Genomic DNA, 14195 nt, shown 5'->3' with positions numbered 1-14195 from the left:
TGCCCGGGCTTTCTTAATTGCATTTTTAATAGAAATAAAAACTGATCGCAGCTCTCTCTCCCTCTAATCGCAGCACTCACTGTTCATATAGAGTACAAATATACGCACCGCGTGTTGTTGTTGACTCTAACCTGGTGTTAACCACAGACTAAATCCTATTTAGAGCCATGCAGCATTCTGGCAGACAAAAGCAAAGCCAGCAGCCAACTCAGCACTCTGAGGTAACATTTACACAGGGGACTGAGAACATACTGTGGATCCCTACAGCTACACAGCCAGCTTGTCAAAACTGTCTTTATACCAGGAGCCGTCAGGACTTATGGACTGAGGACACCACCAGGAGAGGACAAGCACTGCAGGCACACGTTTGTAAAGCAGCACTGCTGTCATGAATGTCCATGTTCGAAGTAACTGTTCGTTCCACCCGGACGGATACGTTTACACATCATCCTGAGTATTTGTGTAATGACAGGAAATGACAATAAATAAATAAATAAATAAGAGCTCCATTATCAAATAAAACTGCTGAGACAGGACTGAAGAGACAAAAAACAAATCTTAGTCTGGAGTGTCCAACACTTTAATAAAGAATATTACAGATACAACAAACACTTATTAGTTTACTTTAATTACAAAGACTCAAAATAACCTACTAAGCACAACAAATGGAAAACATATTGCAGTTAAAACATCTATACACAGGCAAATTTACATAATATAAAACACATATATACACTCTTTTAATATATTATTATATAAAGATTTGTGTTTTAAACCTTTAAAAACAGGAAGCCAAACAGCTTGAAGAGGGAGCGCTTCACAGGAAAAGAACAGAACTGGTGAAAAATCACACCAACGAATCAGGTTTTAAGAGATAGGTAGTTTTTACAAACAGTTGTTGGATTCTGTGTATTTAGAACACCAGTTTTTAAAACAACAGATGAAATAGAAAGATATTAAATACACAATATTTGCAGTTAAACTGGTAGGTGCTACGGATGCTGGACCACTGAGGATCTAGAAACCATGTGGTGGAGCATTTAGAGGTTGTGCACTTCCTTACTGAATGTGAATGAAATATTTACAAAAACCTTGACGAACAACTGTGAGCTTAACTTTTCTTTTTAAACTGAATGTAGACGAACTGCTCATGTGATAAAAACGTGTACTAGACCCCAAATTGTGTGACATTTATGCATTCATGTTCACATTCAAATGATGTGTCCACAGAAGGGAAAAAGGGGGAAGAAATGCAATCTTTTCTGAGTGCGAAATCCTTCAAATGACAACAGAAAGTTCACAAAATCCACAAATTCCTCAAGCTTGTAATGCTTCCATGATCCATCTGCGTCCATGTCATTCATATTCATTTATGTGGTTTTTTTTACAAAAGCAGCAGAATGAGGAGTGAGAGCAATGAGCTGCTGGTTGCAGTAGCAGCGATAGTCTGAGACACTCCTCGGTTGTGAAGGCGAGTGGGCCTCGGTGAGTTCTGCTTCAGTTTACTGGGTGGCAGTGCCTTCAAATCCTCCAGAGCACCATATGCAGCCATGGAGAACTCGGGGTCTCCTGTGGTGAGCAAGTCAAAGACACAAGACTGAAAGTACACATCCTCCACCTGCAGAGTCTCTCTACACTTGGCAGTGGCTCGCTCCACTGTGTAGATCTGGTGAGGAGGCCGCAGAGGGCCCAGCTCTGTGTTGGTGCCTTGAAGGTGTGGCTGCTGGCTCTGATGGCCCAGGGTGTGCTCTTTGATGAGCTCGTTGCGTGGGCAGCCGTGCAAGCACAACTGTAGACCGCCGCCGTCTTCTGAAAAGTCCAGGGTGTCTTCTGGCATGCGGATGGCAAAGGTCAGGTAGCTGCCCACGCGCCGGATGATGATGGAGGTGCCAATGTAACGGGCCTGTATCCTCACCTGCCGACCGACTCCGGAGCCACCTCGCTCTGCGATGGTCAGGCTGCCACTTTCACCGCCACTGCGAGTCCCATCCTGAAAAGCCAGGGGTAGGTCTTCAGTGGTGGCCTGGTACACCTTCTGATCTGTACAGCCATGGTAAGACTTGAAGATCACTGTGATCTGAAATAAGGACAAAAAACATTCAATTAGTGTGGAGTGACTGATTGAAACTTTACTCTTTTCTCCATCAACTATCTACTGCTGGTTCTCCAAGTCACATCACTCCTCTAACTGATCATAACAGATGCCCAATAAGTAGTACCACTTAGGGCCACAAGGTGGCAGCAGAAAACCAAATATTTCCATGCATAGGGTGTTAGTGGTTCACACTCAGCTTGCTAAAGAATGATTTGTCTCTGTTGTACTCTTTAGTCAATTAATTCATATTGATTACAAAATCTGTTTCATATAAGAAAACAGGCAACATAATGGGGCTAATCGAGGTCAAAGTGTCACTATCATCACCCATCTATTTCCATGTAAAAGCAAACAACTGATGCTGAACTAGTACAACTCAACTAGTTGTCCATGGATGTTGTATCTAAAGGTTGCATTAGATAACTGTCCAAAACCTCCACTTCTTCTCTCCTCCATCGTCCAGCTGAGCATCAGAAAGGGGCCTAACCCCTGTTTCATGAAAAGATCCTGACAAAGCACTGGTTGTGGGTACGTTTACACTTAAAGGTTGTATTTTATTTGATGAATGAGTTCCTGTCTTGGGTCTGGCAGTTGAAAACAACTCAGGAAACATGATGGGGGCATGTGGGTGCTGGCAAAGATGCACCAATACTACAGTCTTACATCAGGCTGCACAGCCAAGACGCACTACGAGTTTTACGAGCAATCCTATTACACAACATCGTGTAGTTTGTTGGTTTATGTTTAGCTTGGAGAATTAAAATTAGCTTAGTACAGTTAGAGTAATGCCTGATCAATGAAAGACTTTTTTTTTTTTAACTATCTGGGCAAAAGACAAAGAAGAAAAAACATTAATATTAAAAACTCAGCTTCATGAGCTAAATATTAAGTAGTAAACAGAGAGAAAACGTGCACACATACACAAACCACAATCAGGCCAGGGAGACCATCCTATTTAATTAACAGAATTAAATAAAAAAAATTAAAAAAAAACCCTCTTTGCTCTTGGCCAATTATTCCTTTATTTTTCCAAATGATTCCATATTTACACAAAAAGCAGCGAGTTAATTATTTGACCAGAGGGGTGAAAAAACATTCCAGATCGTGGCAGCGGAGGAAAATGTTTGAGTGAGCGTTAATCACTACCATATGACCACCCATGTGTTAAAGGTAGAGCGCTCATGCATGTCTGTGATTCAACACCGCTGAAGGACTCCCCTCCTCTCTCTTCTCCCCTCATAGATCTGAAGGAGCTCCAAGACATGAGGAATGCTGGAGACTCGAGAGGCACCATGGAATGACGATTAACTTCACATGTTTGATACTTTATGGCAATACTTGAGCTCACGCCCAAAAAAAAAAACATCCTAATGTGTAGGGCATTAGTTTAAAACTTAGTATTGCATCAATGTTCGTCTCCAACATGGACATAGGTGACCGGAGGAAGTTTCTGACATTTTACACAGATTAAACATGACCAGTTGGAGTGTCTACGCGAGCTTCACCTCCCCCAGGGGTTTGTGAGATTGACATTTTTGGGGAAATTTTAGTAAAATTTTGCTCTACTCTTTAATTTTCTTTAATTAAATTGTGAGCAGTTTCACATATTTTGGTGTTAGAATAAACACACACGAAAGAGCAACTTAAACAAGTTAAGACATTGGAAAAAAAAAAAAAAAGGACATTTCTTAGATTTAAGCTGTGCAGACCCAGCTGGACACAGCTGTTCTGATGTTATCCTTACCTTACTAGTTGCTGTGGCGCTGGAGCCTAGGACAACAGGCACATTGGTCACCTGTACAGACAGGAAGCGGTTATCGATCAGAGGCCAAGCCCCCTCGACCTTGCAGGTCTGAAACTCATCTCTGAAAGTCCGTAGGTGCGGGTCTCCAAATAATCCACAGTGGGCGTATTTCTTCTGCTGACCGGCTGAGCCCGACACGAGGACCCGATTCTCGTAGTTGCAGAGCTCTAAAAGAGCTGGCCGAGACGTGCTGGGGACCTTGTCGGAAGAGGTCGGCCCATCGCTGGAACAGTTATGCTGAGAGAATAGCTCCTTAATGCGAAAGACGGCCGAGTGGTAGACCAGGTCGCCCCTACAGCTGCGTGCCTGCCGGCGGGTGCACATGGCATAGGCCCGCAGGGCGATGCAGTAGTCCACATCTAAAGCCACGTCCTCCTGCAGACCACTGGACGGTGAGGTAGATGCCACATATTCTGCATTACAGCGCTGGATTCTACACTGCTGGCAGTGTGCTAAAAGAAACAAACAAAAAAACCCATGATGATCACAAAACTGTACTACAATCGGGCCGGTTGCAAGGGGAATTTCTCTTTTTGAGTAAGAACACTTCATCCCCACTCTGAAAAAAATAAGTAATTCCTGAAAAGTTCAACTAATGTGCACCAGAAAAAAAAAAATCTCCCAAAATGCCCTACCATCCATCTGACATTTACAGACATATTACCTCAGTGCATGAGGTAGCAGACACAGCTTTTCCACTATCAAGTTTAGCTCAATCAGGAGAGCCATTAAAACCCAAATGCGTGAGCTCACGAGGCCTTAATCCCACACTGTGCTCCAAAGTCAGTCAAAACTTATTTCCCCCAACTAGCTCTCACAGAAATAGCATGTAGCCTCACTGCAGGAGGCGACCAACCTGTGTTAGTTTGGCGGAGGGTGTTGAATGTGGTTTTGGCTGTTGCTGGAGGTAAGTGAAGTCCGGCCACAATGCATGGCACAGTGAGGCTCAACGTATGGGAAGAGCAGTATAGCCTGTGTAGCAGAGTTTTTGGTGGTCCGTTTCAAGGTTCCCAGTTAAGTAATGATCCACCAGTGGTTTATTTAATATCAAGGAAAACAAAGACCTACAACTACTTCTGGGAGAGAAGTAAAAAATGTGGCTATTCGTCAATTTCCTTTCAGGGTGTTCACATTACTTTTGGGTATCGTGTCTCATACGCTGACCGGGATAGTAATTCCTGCTGCAAGGTAGAAACATTTCCATCTCAGATCAGGATCAGCCAGAATCTCAACACATACTTTTACTGCAAGAGTGAGATCAACTGCAATAAACTGCTCTCTGTTTGCAACAGAATAATCTTGTATTTACTCCAAAGCTGCACCTAATCTCCAAAACAGCCTGGACAAAGACAAGATAAGCACAGAGATTTCACATCGGTAAACACTATGTTTTTGAGGGTTTTTTTTTCACCCTTTCTTCCCTTATGCAGAAGTCTGGTGAACCGGATGATTAATGCCTCTCACAGCCAATGCGCTTCAATACCAGCGCTGATCCGAGATGGAGTGCGAGAGGTCAAGTCAGACGCATCCCTCCTCTGAATTCCAACAGGCCTTCCCCCGCCTTGCTAAGAGGTCACCCGAGTCTGCCGTGATTGACACTTTTTGACAATCACCTGCCATCAACAGCCATACAGCCCCCCAAAGGCTCTTTATGTTTGAGCACTTAGTTAAGCTACCAACAAGTTTGGGGACCATGTGGGAAGCACTAAAGCGTGAGAAAAGCAAAGCGACCACACAAAGAGTGTTTCTATTAGTAAATCACGCATTAGTGTATCTGACGTGACGAGTTTCTGTCGGAGCCCAACTCAGTGAACTTTTTTATAGCATAATAATGCCATAAATGCAAAAACAGACAGATATGGTCTCATATAGGTTACAATAATAACCTCTTAAGCTTCGTGATGGGTTTAGTGGACTCATCATGACTCTTGAACAAAGATGAACCTGAGGTTTTATTTTGAAAGTCACTAAGGCTGCTGTTTATTTTTGGCATCATGATTGAACACTTCCTTTGAAATGATAAGCGTATATATCAGTAATGTGCATTTCTGTTAAACAAACAAACAAACAAACAAACAAACAAACAAACAAACAAAAAACACAACAAACAAAATCTTAATTTTATCATAGTGCTTACAAGCATGCGCACTAGTTACTTTCTCATATAAACACAACAAATAATACCACCGACAGAGTTTAAAACAAATCTCCATACCAAGACAAATCGCCTGTGTGAGAAACAAAACTTAAACTTTACAATCCAAATGAAGAATGCCTCTGAGCCGAGCTGGTCTTTGATCCCGGGTTGGGAGAAAGCAGCCACCAACACGTTCAGAGGCCAAAAAGTTGGACCCCCATGCATGGTAGCTAAATGAGGCATGAATAGGTGAATTAACATGCTCTCCTTCTTAGTTTTTCCAACAACTCAAACAACCGAGACGTGAAAGGAAAGACAGGGCACTGTCTACAGTACGAAATGTGTCCGTCTGCGGTGTTTCTGCCTACAGAAGAAAAAGGGGAAAAAGCTCCGCGGTTTTGTTCTCGGGCTGATTGTGGGTGCTGGACGCCAGCTGCTAGCGAGCTATGCTAACGGGAAGCTAAGTCGTAACTTTACACAAGTTGGTAAAAAGATAAGTGAAGTATTGCGGGCGTGCCAAAACGTGCTGGCCACTGAGCGGTTAGGAGCAGATTGTTTGGTGTCCCTGTGTAGAAAGGGAAAAGCGGAATGTTTGACCCTAAAATGAGTCCAGAAAGCGAGTTAACTCGTGCTGATCTGCTAGCAGCGCTGCAGCCTGGAGGCTGGGATCCTGCAGCAGCAGGACAGGACCTACTTTGTCCCCGCAGCCGACGACCACCGCAAAACAACGGCCGCTTTCCTCGCTCTGTTCAACCCCACATTAATTACCCCTTACCGCACAATGCATGCAAGTACAGCATAAAGTTGACAAGAGTCACATCTGAGCCACACAACAGCAGGAAAACTTTTCCCTATCCACCTCCATTACCGGGACACAGCCTTGCATGCAGGGCATTAGGAGGAGTGGGGGAGCACGGATTGGAAAAGCAACACTTACCTGGTCGAAACAGCAGCGAAAGTAAAACCATCGTCAACGTTACACAGTCCCAAAGCTGCCGCTTAGCCGTGGTTTGAGGTCCGCTTCTCCCCATACCAATCCATTCAGTTAGAATGGAGTTCCTCGACTGCTTCTCATCGACGCTGCGGCTGCGAGAAATCAGACAAAAATTCGTCTTCCTTCCAAAGCGCTGTCATTCAAAGGGGCCCCTGTCTTCAGGGCGGCTCTACGAGGGAGGGGTCTAAAGTGTAGACGGGGCCCAGAGGTGATTGCTGGCCAATGAAAGACTAATTATTCACTAACCACTTGATATTTACATGTAGTGGCAATTACTCGGGGGGGGGTGAGGACAGTGGAAAAGGGCCTTCAGCGACAGTCGTGGCGGTGTGAAGCTGTAATTGCCCCGATTATAACCGAAGAATCACAGCATGCCTTGTTTATAGTAGTTAAACTGTGTGCGGATGCATAAGATGAGAATTTGGAGCATTTAGTGTATCCAGAAGTGGAAAGTAATGCAGTTTTCTCATGCAGAATTACGATATAAACTTGTGCAACAGACTTTTTTTTTTGCACCAACGGGCAAATGTTCTTTTTACACCCCCTCCCCCACTCGAGGGGCAAATGTTTTTGTGTTTTCAGCATGGAGCAGGATGCTGTCACCTGCTGTTCTCCCCCACTACAGATTTGGTGGCTATTGATTGACAGCATTTGATACAGTTCTCAGATTATGAAGTGAATATTTTAAAAGCAGAACATGGCATAAAGCTGGCACCGAGTGAAAAATCCTTTATCACTGACAATTGCTTGCAATTTACCGTTAACATGTAAATTATTATAGGCATACTTTACACAAATACTGACACTGTTCTCCAAAATTCAGAGAAAATACTCTACAAATTCATTTTCTCTCAGCAAAATCTCAGCGTGCTATTATTTTTTCCATTACATTTTCAGTTAGCAACTTGTGTGTTACTCTTTTCCCTCTGTGGCCAACTTTCCATCTCTCTCACTCCTTCAATGACACTCTGTCTTTCATTTGCACAGCTGCTGTGAGGCCGGACCATCTGCAAGGCACGCAGACTCACCAGATTCAGCCTTTCGCCTGTGACACACTCTGCGGTTTTTGTGCCATGCAAATAAAGAATGTTAATGCGCCGACCCATTACTGAATAAAATGTTGATATTTAGAAAATGGAGACTGGTGTAGTTTCAGTTTGTTGAGGCTTTGTTTTAGCACAACTGGAATCTTTTTGGTTGTAGATGTGGGTCTCCTGCTCACCTCCCTCCAGACTTTATGCGAGAGAAGTGAACCCACACGCTTACTGGATCACTGGTTTTTCTGTACACATGCAGGCTCCTCCAGCAACACAACTGTGTGATTCAGGTGGCCTGTCATTCCAGCGAAAGGTCTTGAAGGCCTATATATATATATATATTTTTATATATATATAATATATATATATATATATATATATATATATATGATAGATAGATAGATAGATAGATAGATAGATAGATAGATAGATAGATAGACAGATAGAGATAGATAGATAGATAGATAGAAATAGAGATAGATAGATAGATAATGTGTGTATAGGTTTGTGTAGTTTTTGTAATGGAGGGGGGCAGACAGCTCCACCGAAGTGGAACGTTTGGATTGTTCTGAGCTGCCAGAAGGGCCTCTGTCACACTGGATCCACTGTGCCAAGTTTATCCCCCCAGAGGGATCTACCTTACTCTGTTTGCGCAGCTAATTTTGGAGGTTTGTTTAGTTGATCTACTTTATGGCTGTGCTTTAGGTCATATTTTAAATTCCCTTAAACAGGTTGCGCTTCGTTTTCCCCGTGACAGCCTGGACAGAGAGCACTGCTTCAGAATGACAGAGAGATCTGCTGATCAGGTTTGTCTCACCTCTTATAAAATTTGCCTTCAGAGGAGTGCGATGACATTTCCTGGGAAAAGAAAACACATTTTTTTACTTCCTTTTATAAGCACTGAAGATGAAAAACCCCCATACATACATCTGCATGTCTCTAAAAACCACAAAATCTATTATACTTGATTTTATATATTATTATAATTATATAATAATTATACTTAAAAAGCTCCTGTCTACTAAATGAGCTGAGGTTCCACACTGTGGGGTTGATGGCCACTGAAGCAAACAGTTAATTGATCCAGGTGGATGGTAAGGATGAATTCAGCACATGAAAGAAACTCAGAGACCGCCTGTCAGCCTTGATGGGTGGAGAAAGACCTCTTTATTCGTTTCTTTCCTTATTGGCGTATTGCATTGCATGACCCAGCATTTATGTATACAATACCAACTCTCTCTAAAACAAACTGGAGAGAGCGGGCACATGACAAAGGTGTCTATCATATAAAAAGATCAAGGCTAGGGTTTTTCTTTTGCTCACAGCAGGTCGCTTAAAATAGTGGCACAATAGAAAAAGTCCAGAAAAGAAACTTTTATCCCCTGAGAAAGAATACAATAAAGATTTGACATTTCAACAATCTAAAAGAAGTGCTAAAGACCCTGGGTTTTGTGACAGAATGTGGAAAGTGAGGCAAAAGAGAGTGAGAAAGAAAGAATGGGAGAGTAGGGGGAAGGGGGAGAAAAAGAGGGAGTGAAGGATTGGGTTTCCTCTGACAGTGTGTCTGGGCAGCTCCACATGTTCCTCATTAAGGTCCTCACACTGTGGGACCAGCTCCACACCAGGATGCTTGTTTTTGTTATTAGGCAAACGTGCTGTGGTCTGGTGGAAGCCCCAAAACGCTGCCAGTTCAGAACCATCTCCTGAGCTCGCTGTCCTCCAACCAGAGAAGAAAACGGCTGCAGTGATGTCACATATCTACCGCTCAGCAGTGTAAACATAAAGTGCAACAGGGTACATAAAAATGTAGCTTCAAACATGCACGCATCCTGCACTTTAACCTGTAAAGCCACTTAATTTCACAAGTCTGAACCATCTGTTCACTTTACTCATTGAAAGACACCGCAAACATTAAACACTTTAGTTTTCCCGGAAATGGGATGTTTACAAAATAATAAAAAAGTACAGTTGCAGGAAATTGGTATTGTTTCATGCTTCTGATTTTTGTTTAATTTCATGCCTGTCTAGATTTGTCAACCGAGACATGTATCATGTTTCTTCTGGAGGCTGATAGCATCAGAGATTGAAATCAAAAGCAGCACGTGCCCTCTGTAGCCTCCGCTAGCACCACGCGGCTGCAATTTAAGAGACACACTTATTGAATTTTAAACAGGAACCAAAGCAAATTGATTTTTTTTTCTGAGGGCCCCCCCATCTGAAATGAAGGGGCCTATGGCACAGCTGAGACAGATAGCGAGAGAGATGCAGAAAGCGAGTGTGTCTGGTTCAGGCCTCTCCCTGTGAGAGGGGATCTGTTATCTCTGCGAAGATAAGGGAAACTGTGGTGTGAGTGTATATGTGGCAGTGCTGATAGCATCTCCACTCAAGGATCCCACTTACGGCACCCTGATTGATTGATAGCTGACAGCACACACAAAGGGGGCTTTTGGAGTGTTTTTGTAGGAACCCCTCAGTAGGTATCCACGCGAGCACGGGTTTACTGTGTTTCTTTGAATCGCCCTGTCTCTGAGTAAACAGGAATTATCACACATTCATGTCATCTGCGCACAGAGTGTACTAGTCAGGGCGCTGCACAGCTTCAACTTGCGAGTTTGAAAGAGAAAAAGAAGAAAGTTATTCAGTTAAGCTGAATATGAAGCAGTTTCTGTAGTTAGACTTGTTCTGTCTAACTATTCTATTTTTTCTCTTCTCCACACAGAACCAAGCTCCTCTGTTTTCCTCACTCCTGTTTTCTAGGACAAATGTTGACACAGCATCAAGCCCCATGCTCAAGAATGGACAGTCAACTGACAGGTAACCCTAGCTCTGGGGTCACAGGGTCATCCCAGCCTGATGAGGGATGATGGGTAAAATAAATGGAGAGCAGCACACAAAGGGACCTCTGATGTCAGCCTAAAGGGAGAGTTCAGGGCAGTTTCCTCTCTGACCTCAACCTTACTTATTTGTGTGGGTTTTCTTCTGCCTAAATGTACATTTTCCAATATTTTTCAGTCTTTTTGTTCCTTTCTCGTGTTTTTTCTTTCTTAAAAGCAGCAAAATCTTTTGCCTTTTCCAGTGCATACATTTGTCTGAACATGGCTCATCTGTCTTTTATCTTGAACACCACCCCATTTCTAGTTACCTGCATCATGATACACGATGATGCTTTGTGCTGAGTTATGACGACTTCCTTTGCTCTCAGAGGCCTATTCACAGTCCAGCTTAATGCGCAGTACTTCACTCAATTTCAGATGCTAAATGTAACATTTTTGTTTAAACCAGTCAAGTTTGCACCAGAATGATTTTTTTAAATTAATCAATGCATATTTTTTATGCCTAAAACGAGGGGGGGAAAAAAATCAAACCTTTTCTTTTTTATCACACTTTCTCTAATCTTAAGTTCCATAAATAAGTAGATGGTTCGTGAATGGGATTTAATTCAGTTATACCTATTTTAATGTAATAATGTTTTACAAGATTTTATGTTTAAAAATATTTTTAGTTTTGTTTTTTTCACTCTCTGCATCTAAAGCTTAATCTGCATTTGCAGTAAACCCCTACGTTTAACTGCAGCTGTTGGCATTATTTGTGCTCTTGCCCTCCCAGATAACTGCCTTAAACCAGGAATAGATGGACAAGAACCATTTAGAGCATACATTTAGCATTTCTGATCTATGGTCTTTTATCCCAGAAGGCATTTACAGATTTTTTTTCTTCCTGTTTGAGCTGGTTTAAGGCGGAAAAATTTGGATGAACATGCAATGAGTTGGATTGACTCATTGCTCACACTGTACTTTGAACACTGCTTTGTTAGGTGGGGAAAAGTGTGAGTGGAGTGGAAGGAAACTGATACAGCTGTTTTTCTCGCCCTGCTTTTCAGCAGATGTTTCTCACATTCACATTTAGTCTGTAGTTCAGCCAATCCTTATATGGCTATATGGCATCATGTACATGGAAGACATAACCTAAACCCACCTACTGTGTTTATAAGGTCCTATCGACGCTCCGGTGGGCTCCAAAAGATCTAGTCATACGGTTTTGTCGACTAATTTTATTTTAAACAAGAACTTTTAAAGCAACCTAACACAACCCCTTATGATGTTAATAATTTTTTCCTAAAATGTTGAATAGCATCTTTAGAAATCTACGAACATGCCAGAGAGGAGAAAAAAGAAACTTACCTTAGATCAGTATGTGTGTGGTATTGTGAATTGACGCACTGCTCTGAAAGGAGTTTGAACTGGTGGATGCCGTTAACCCTCGTTCCCCCTACAAATTCAGCTGGCCAACTAAGAACTCGGGCAGCTACAGGGACATATAGCCATTGGAACTGAGGCACATGACAACAGCTGTCTGTTTCAAGAATCGGCACTTTGATTAGAGCAGGATGGTAGTGAGCGATGTGGCATAATTCCTACATATCTGGGTAGGGCACTTCTGAGAAGAGGAAAAAAATGAAAGCATTAAAGCATTAAAAAACAAGAAGAAAGACTGAAGCGCGATCACATGCACATTTGCAATCACACCCATGCTGATAATATACTTATACTAGCTATATTCAGACATATTCATAGGCATTAAACCATGTGGCAAACTTGGAAAGCTTCCCATGCAATCCAAAGTCCATCAAACACAAAGACATAAGGATATGAGTGCGGCAGACCAATGGCCCCAGTGAAAGCTGAGAATGTGTGCAATGTGAATGAGACTCCTGTCTCTTATTGTGGTCGTTTTTCATCCACTACTACTACCACCCCTGCCCCACCCCACCTTCCATATCTCTGTTTTAACACCTATATTGCATGTGTTATGTTTGTGCTGTTCACTAGGGACACTGCAGTTTGTGATTGGTAACAAAACAGTGGAGCTACGGCTTTACCTACATCAAACTCTTTCATGTGGCATCACTGGTAAAAGATAATATGAGCAGAATTCACAAACAAGAGGGATCATGCCCTGTAATGTGTGTTTGGTTATCAGTTGCTGCTGCAAACAGGCTGAGGAGATGTGAATGTGATTAACCTTGCCAGACTGACTCAGCGTGCTTGCTTCAGGACATAAGCATGCGTTCCTGGTGATTTATAGATGTAGGGTAGTCAGCCACAAGGCCTCGGGCTGAGGCAGACAGAGGGAGTGAGCAAAACAACAGTACTTAATTCAAGTCTGACAAATATTCTGCCGGAAATCCATACAGACTGCTCCATCGAATCTCTTAGACCCCCTAGTTCTTTCACAGTTGTAAATTGCAACTTGTGGGCTCAAAGATTCCACGTAAACAAAGCCCAAAGAAGAAGAAACAATGACAACTTCAGTTTATTTTACACACCAATACACCTTGCTGCTTCTGCTTTCTCCGGACAGCAGAGAAAATACGTCATTGCAAGTTCCCTGGGAAATATGTCCTGGAACAGCTGTGAATTTCCAATAAAAACGATTCCTAATCCTGCCTGCATTTTTCAGAGTTGTGAAATTACAAAATACCTCATAGTCCATATGATTCTTCCTGCATTGTTCTTTCCGCCCTCCCGGAGCCTGCTCTGTCCAATCTTTTCAGTCAAGCAGCCGTTCACGCAGACAGCTGCACTGGCCATTCATTGTAGCTGAGAGGCAATTAAAAAATCAAGCCAATGTTGTGTTTTAGTTGATGCATTGCTATTTCAACATGTAATCTCCTTTCTCATGCATCCCCCTTTTTCTTTTATGTACACACACATCCACAAGCCAGCTCTTTTCTAAGCACACGTATGTGCACATGCTCATGAGCAGGCCCGTCAAGAGTGTCAGTGACCAAAGATCTGAGATGGAACGGAGATTTAATTTTCTTTTTTTTTCTAATGAGGAAAGCTCCAAATTGCAGTGACATGGTACCACTGGATTTGAGGCATTATTGAGGCCAGAGACGAGAGGAGCCATGTAATCTCTAAGACTTACTGGTCCACAGATTTTTTCCATAGCTTCTTCAGTGGAGGCATGCGGCCACATAAAGTCAGACTGGCGTCACGGTGGCATTCGGCAGAGGGTTAAATCGAGCCGAGGCCCTGCCTTGTGCAACAAGCACTGATGCATTCCTATATGTCCGCGCACACGTAAACACGCACATTCGTACAAGAGCTTGCATGTCCATTTGT

At 42.7% G+C, this 14195-nt stretch overlaps 1 protein-coding gene across 1 annotated transcript; it reads right to left on the bottom strand.

Moving 5' to 3' along the window:
- Positions 1-558: 558 nt before the first annotated feature.
- rgmd (RGM domain family, member D) lies at positions 559-12377 on the bottom strand. Its single transcript, XM_005932404.3, has 5 exons — positions 12249-12377; positions 8885-8925; positions 6974-7122; positions 3840-4351; positions 559-2077 (listed from the first exon to the last, which is right to left on the bottom strand). The coding sequence occupies exons 2-5, from the start codon at positions 8920-8922 to the stop codon at positions 1385-1387; spliced, it is 1392 nt and encodes a 463-aa protein (XP_005932466.2). The 5' UTR covers positions 8923-8925; positions 12249-12377; the 3' UTR covers positions 559-1384.
- Between the last annotated feature and the right edge of the window lie 1818 nt (positions 12378-14195).

The sequence above is a fragment of the Haplochromis burtoni genome, unplaced genomic scaffold (genome assembly GCF_018398535.1).
Source record: "Haplochromis burtoni strain Fernald_Lab_line unplaced genomic scaffold, NCSU_Asbu1 Contig_13, whole genome shotgun sequence".
In the NCBI taxonomy this organism is placed as follows: domain Eukaryota; kingdom Metazoa; phylum Chordata; class Actinopteri; order Cichliformes; family Cichlidae; genus Haplochromis; species Haplochromis burtoni.
Note: the sequence above shows the minus strand (reverse complement) of the source record. Positions and strands in the feature narration are given on the sequence as shown.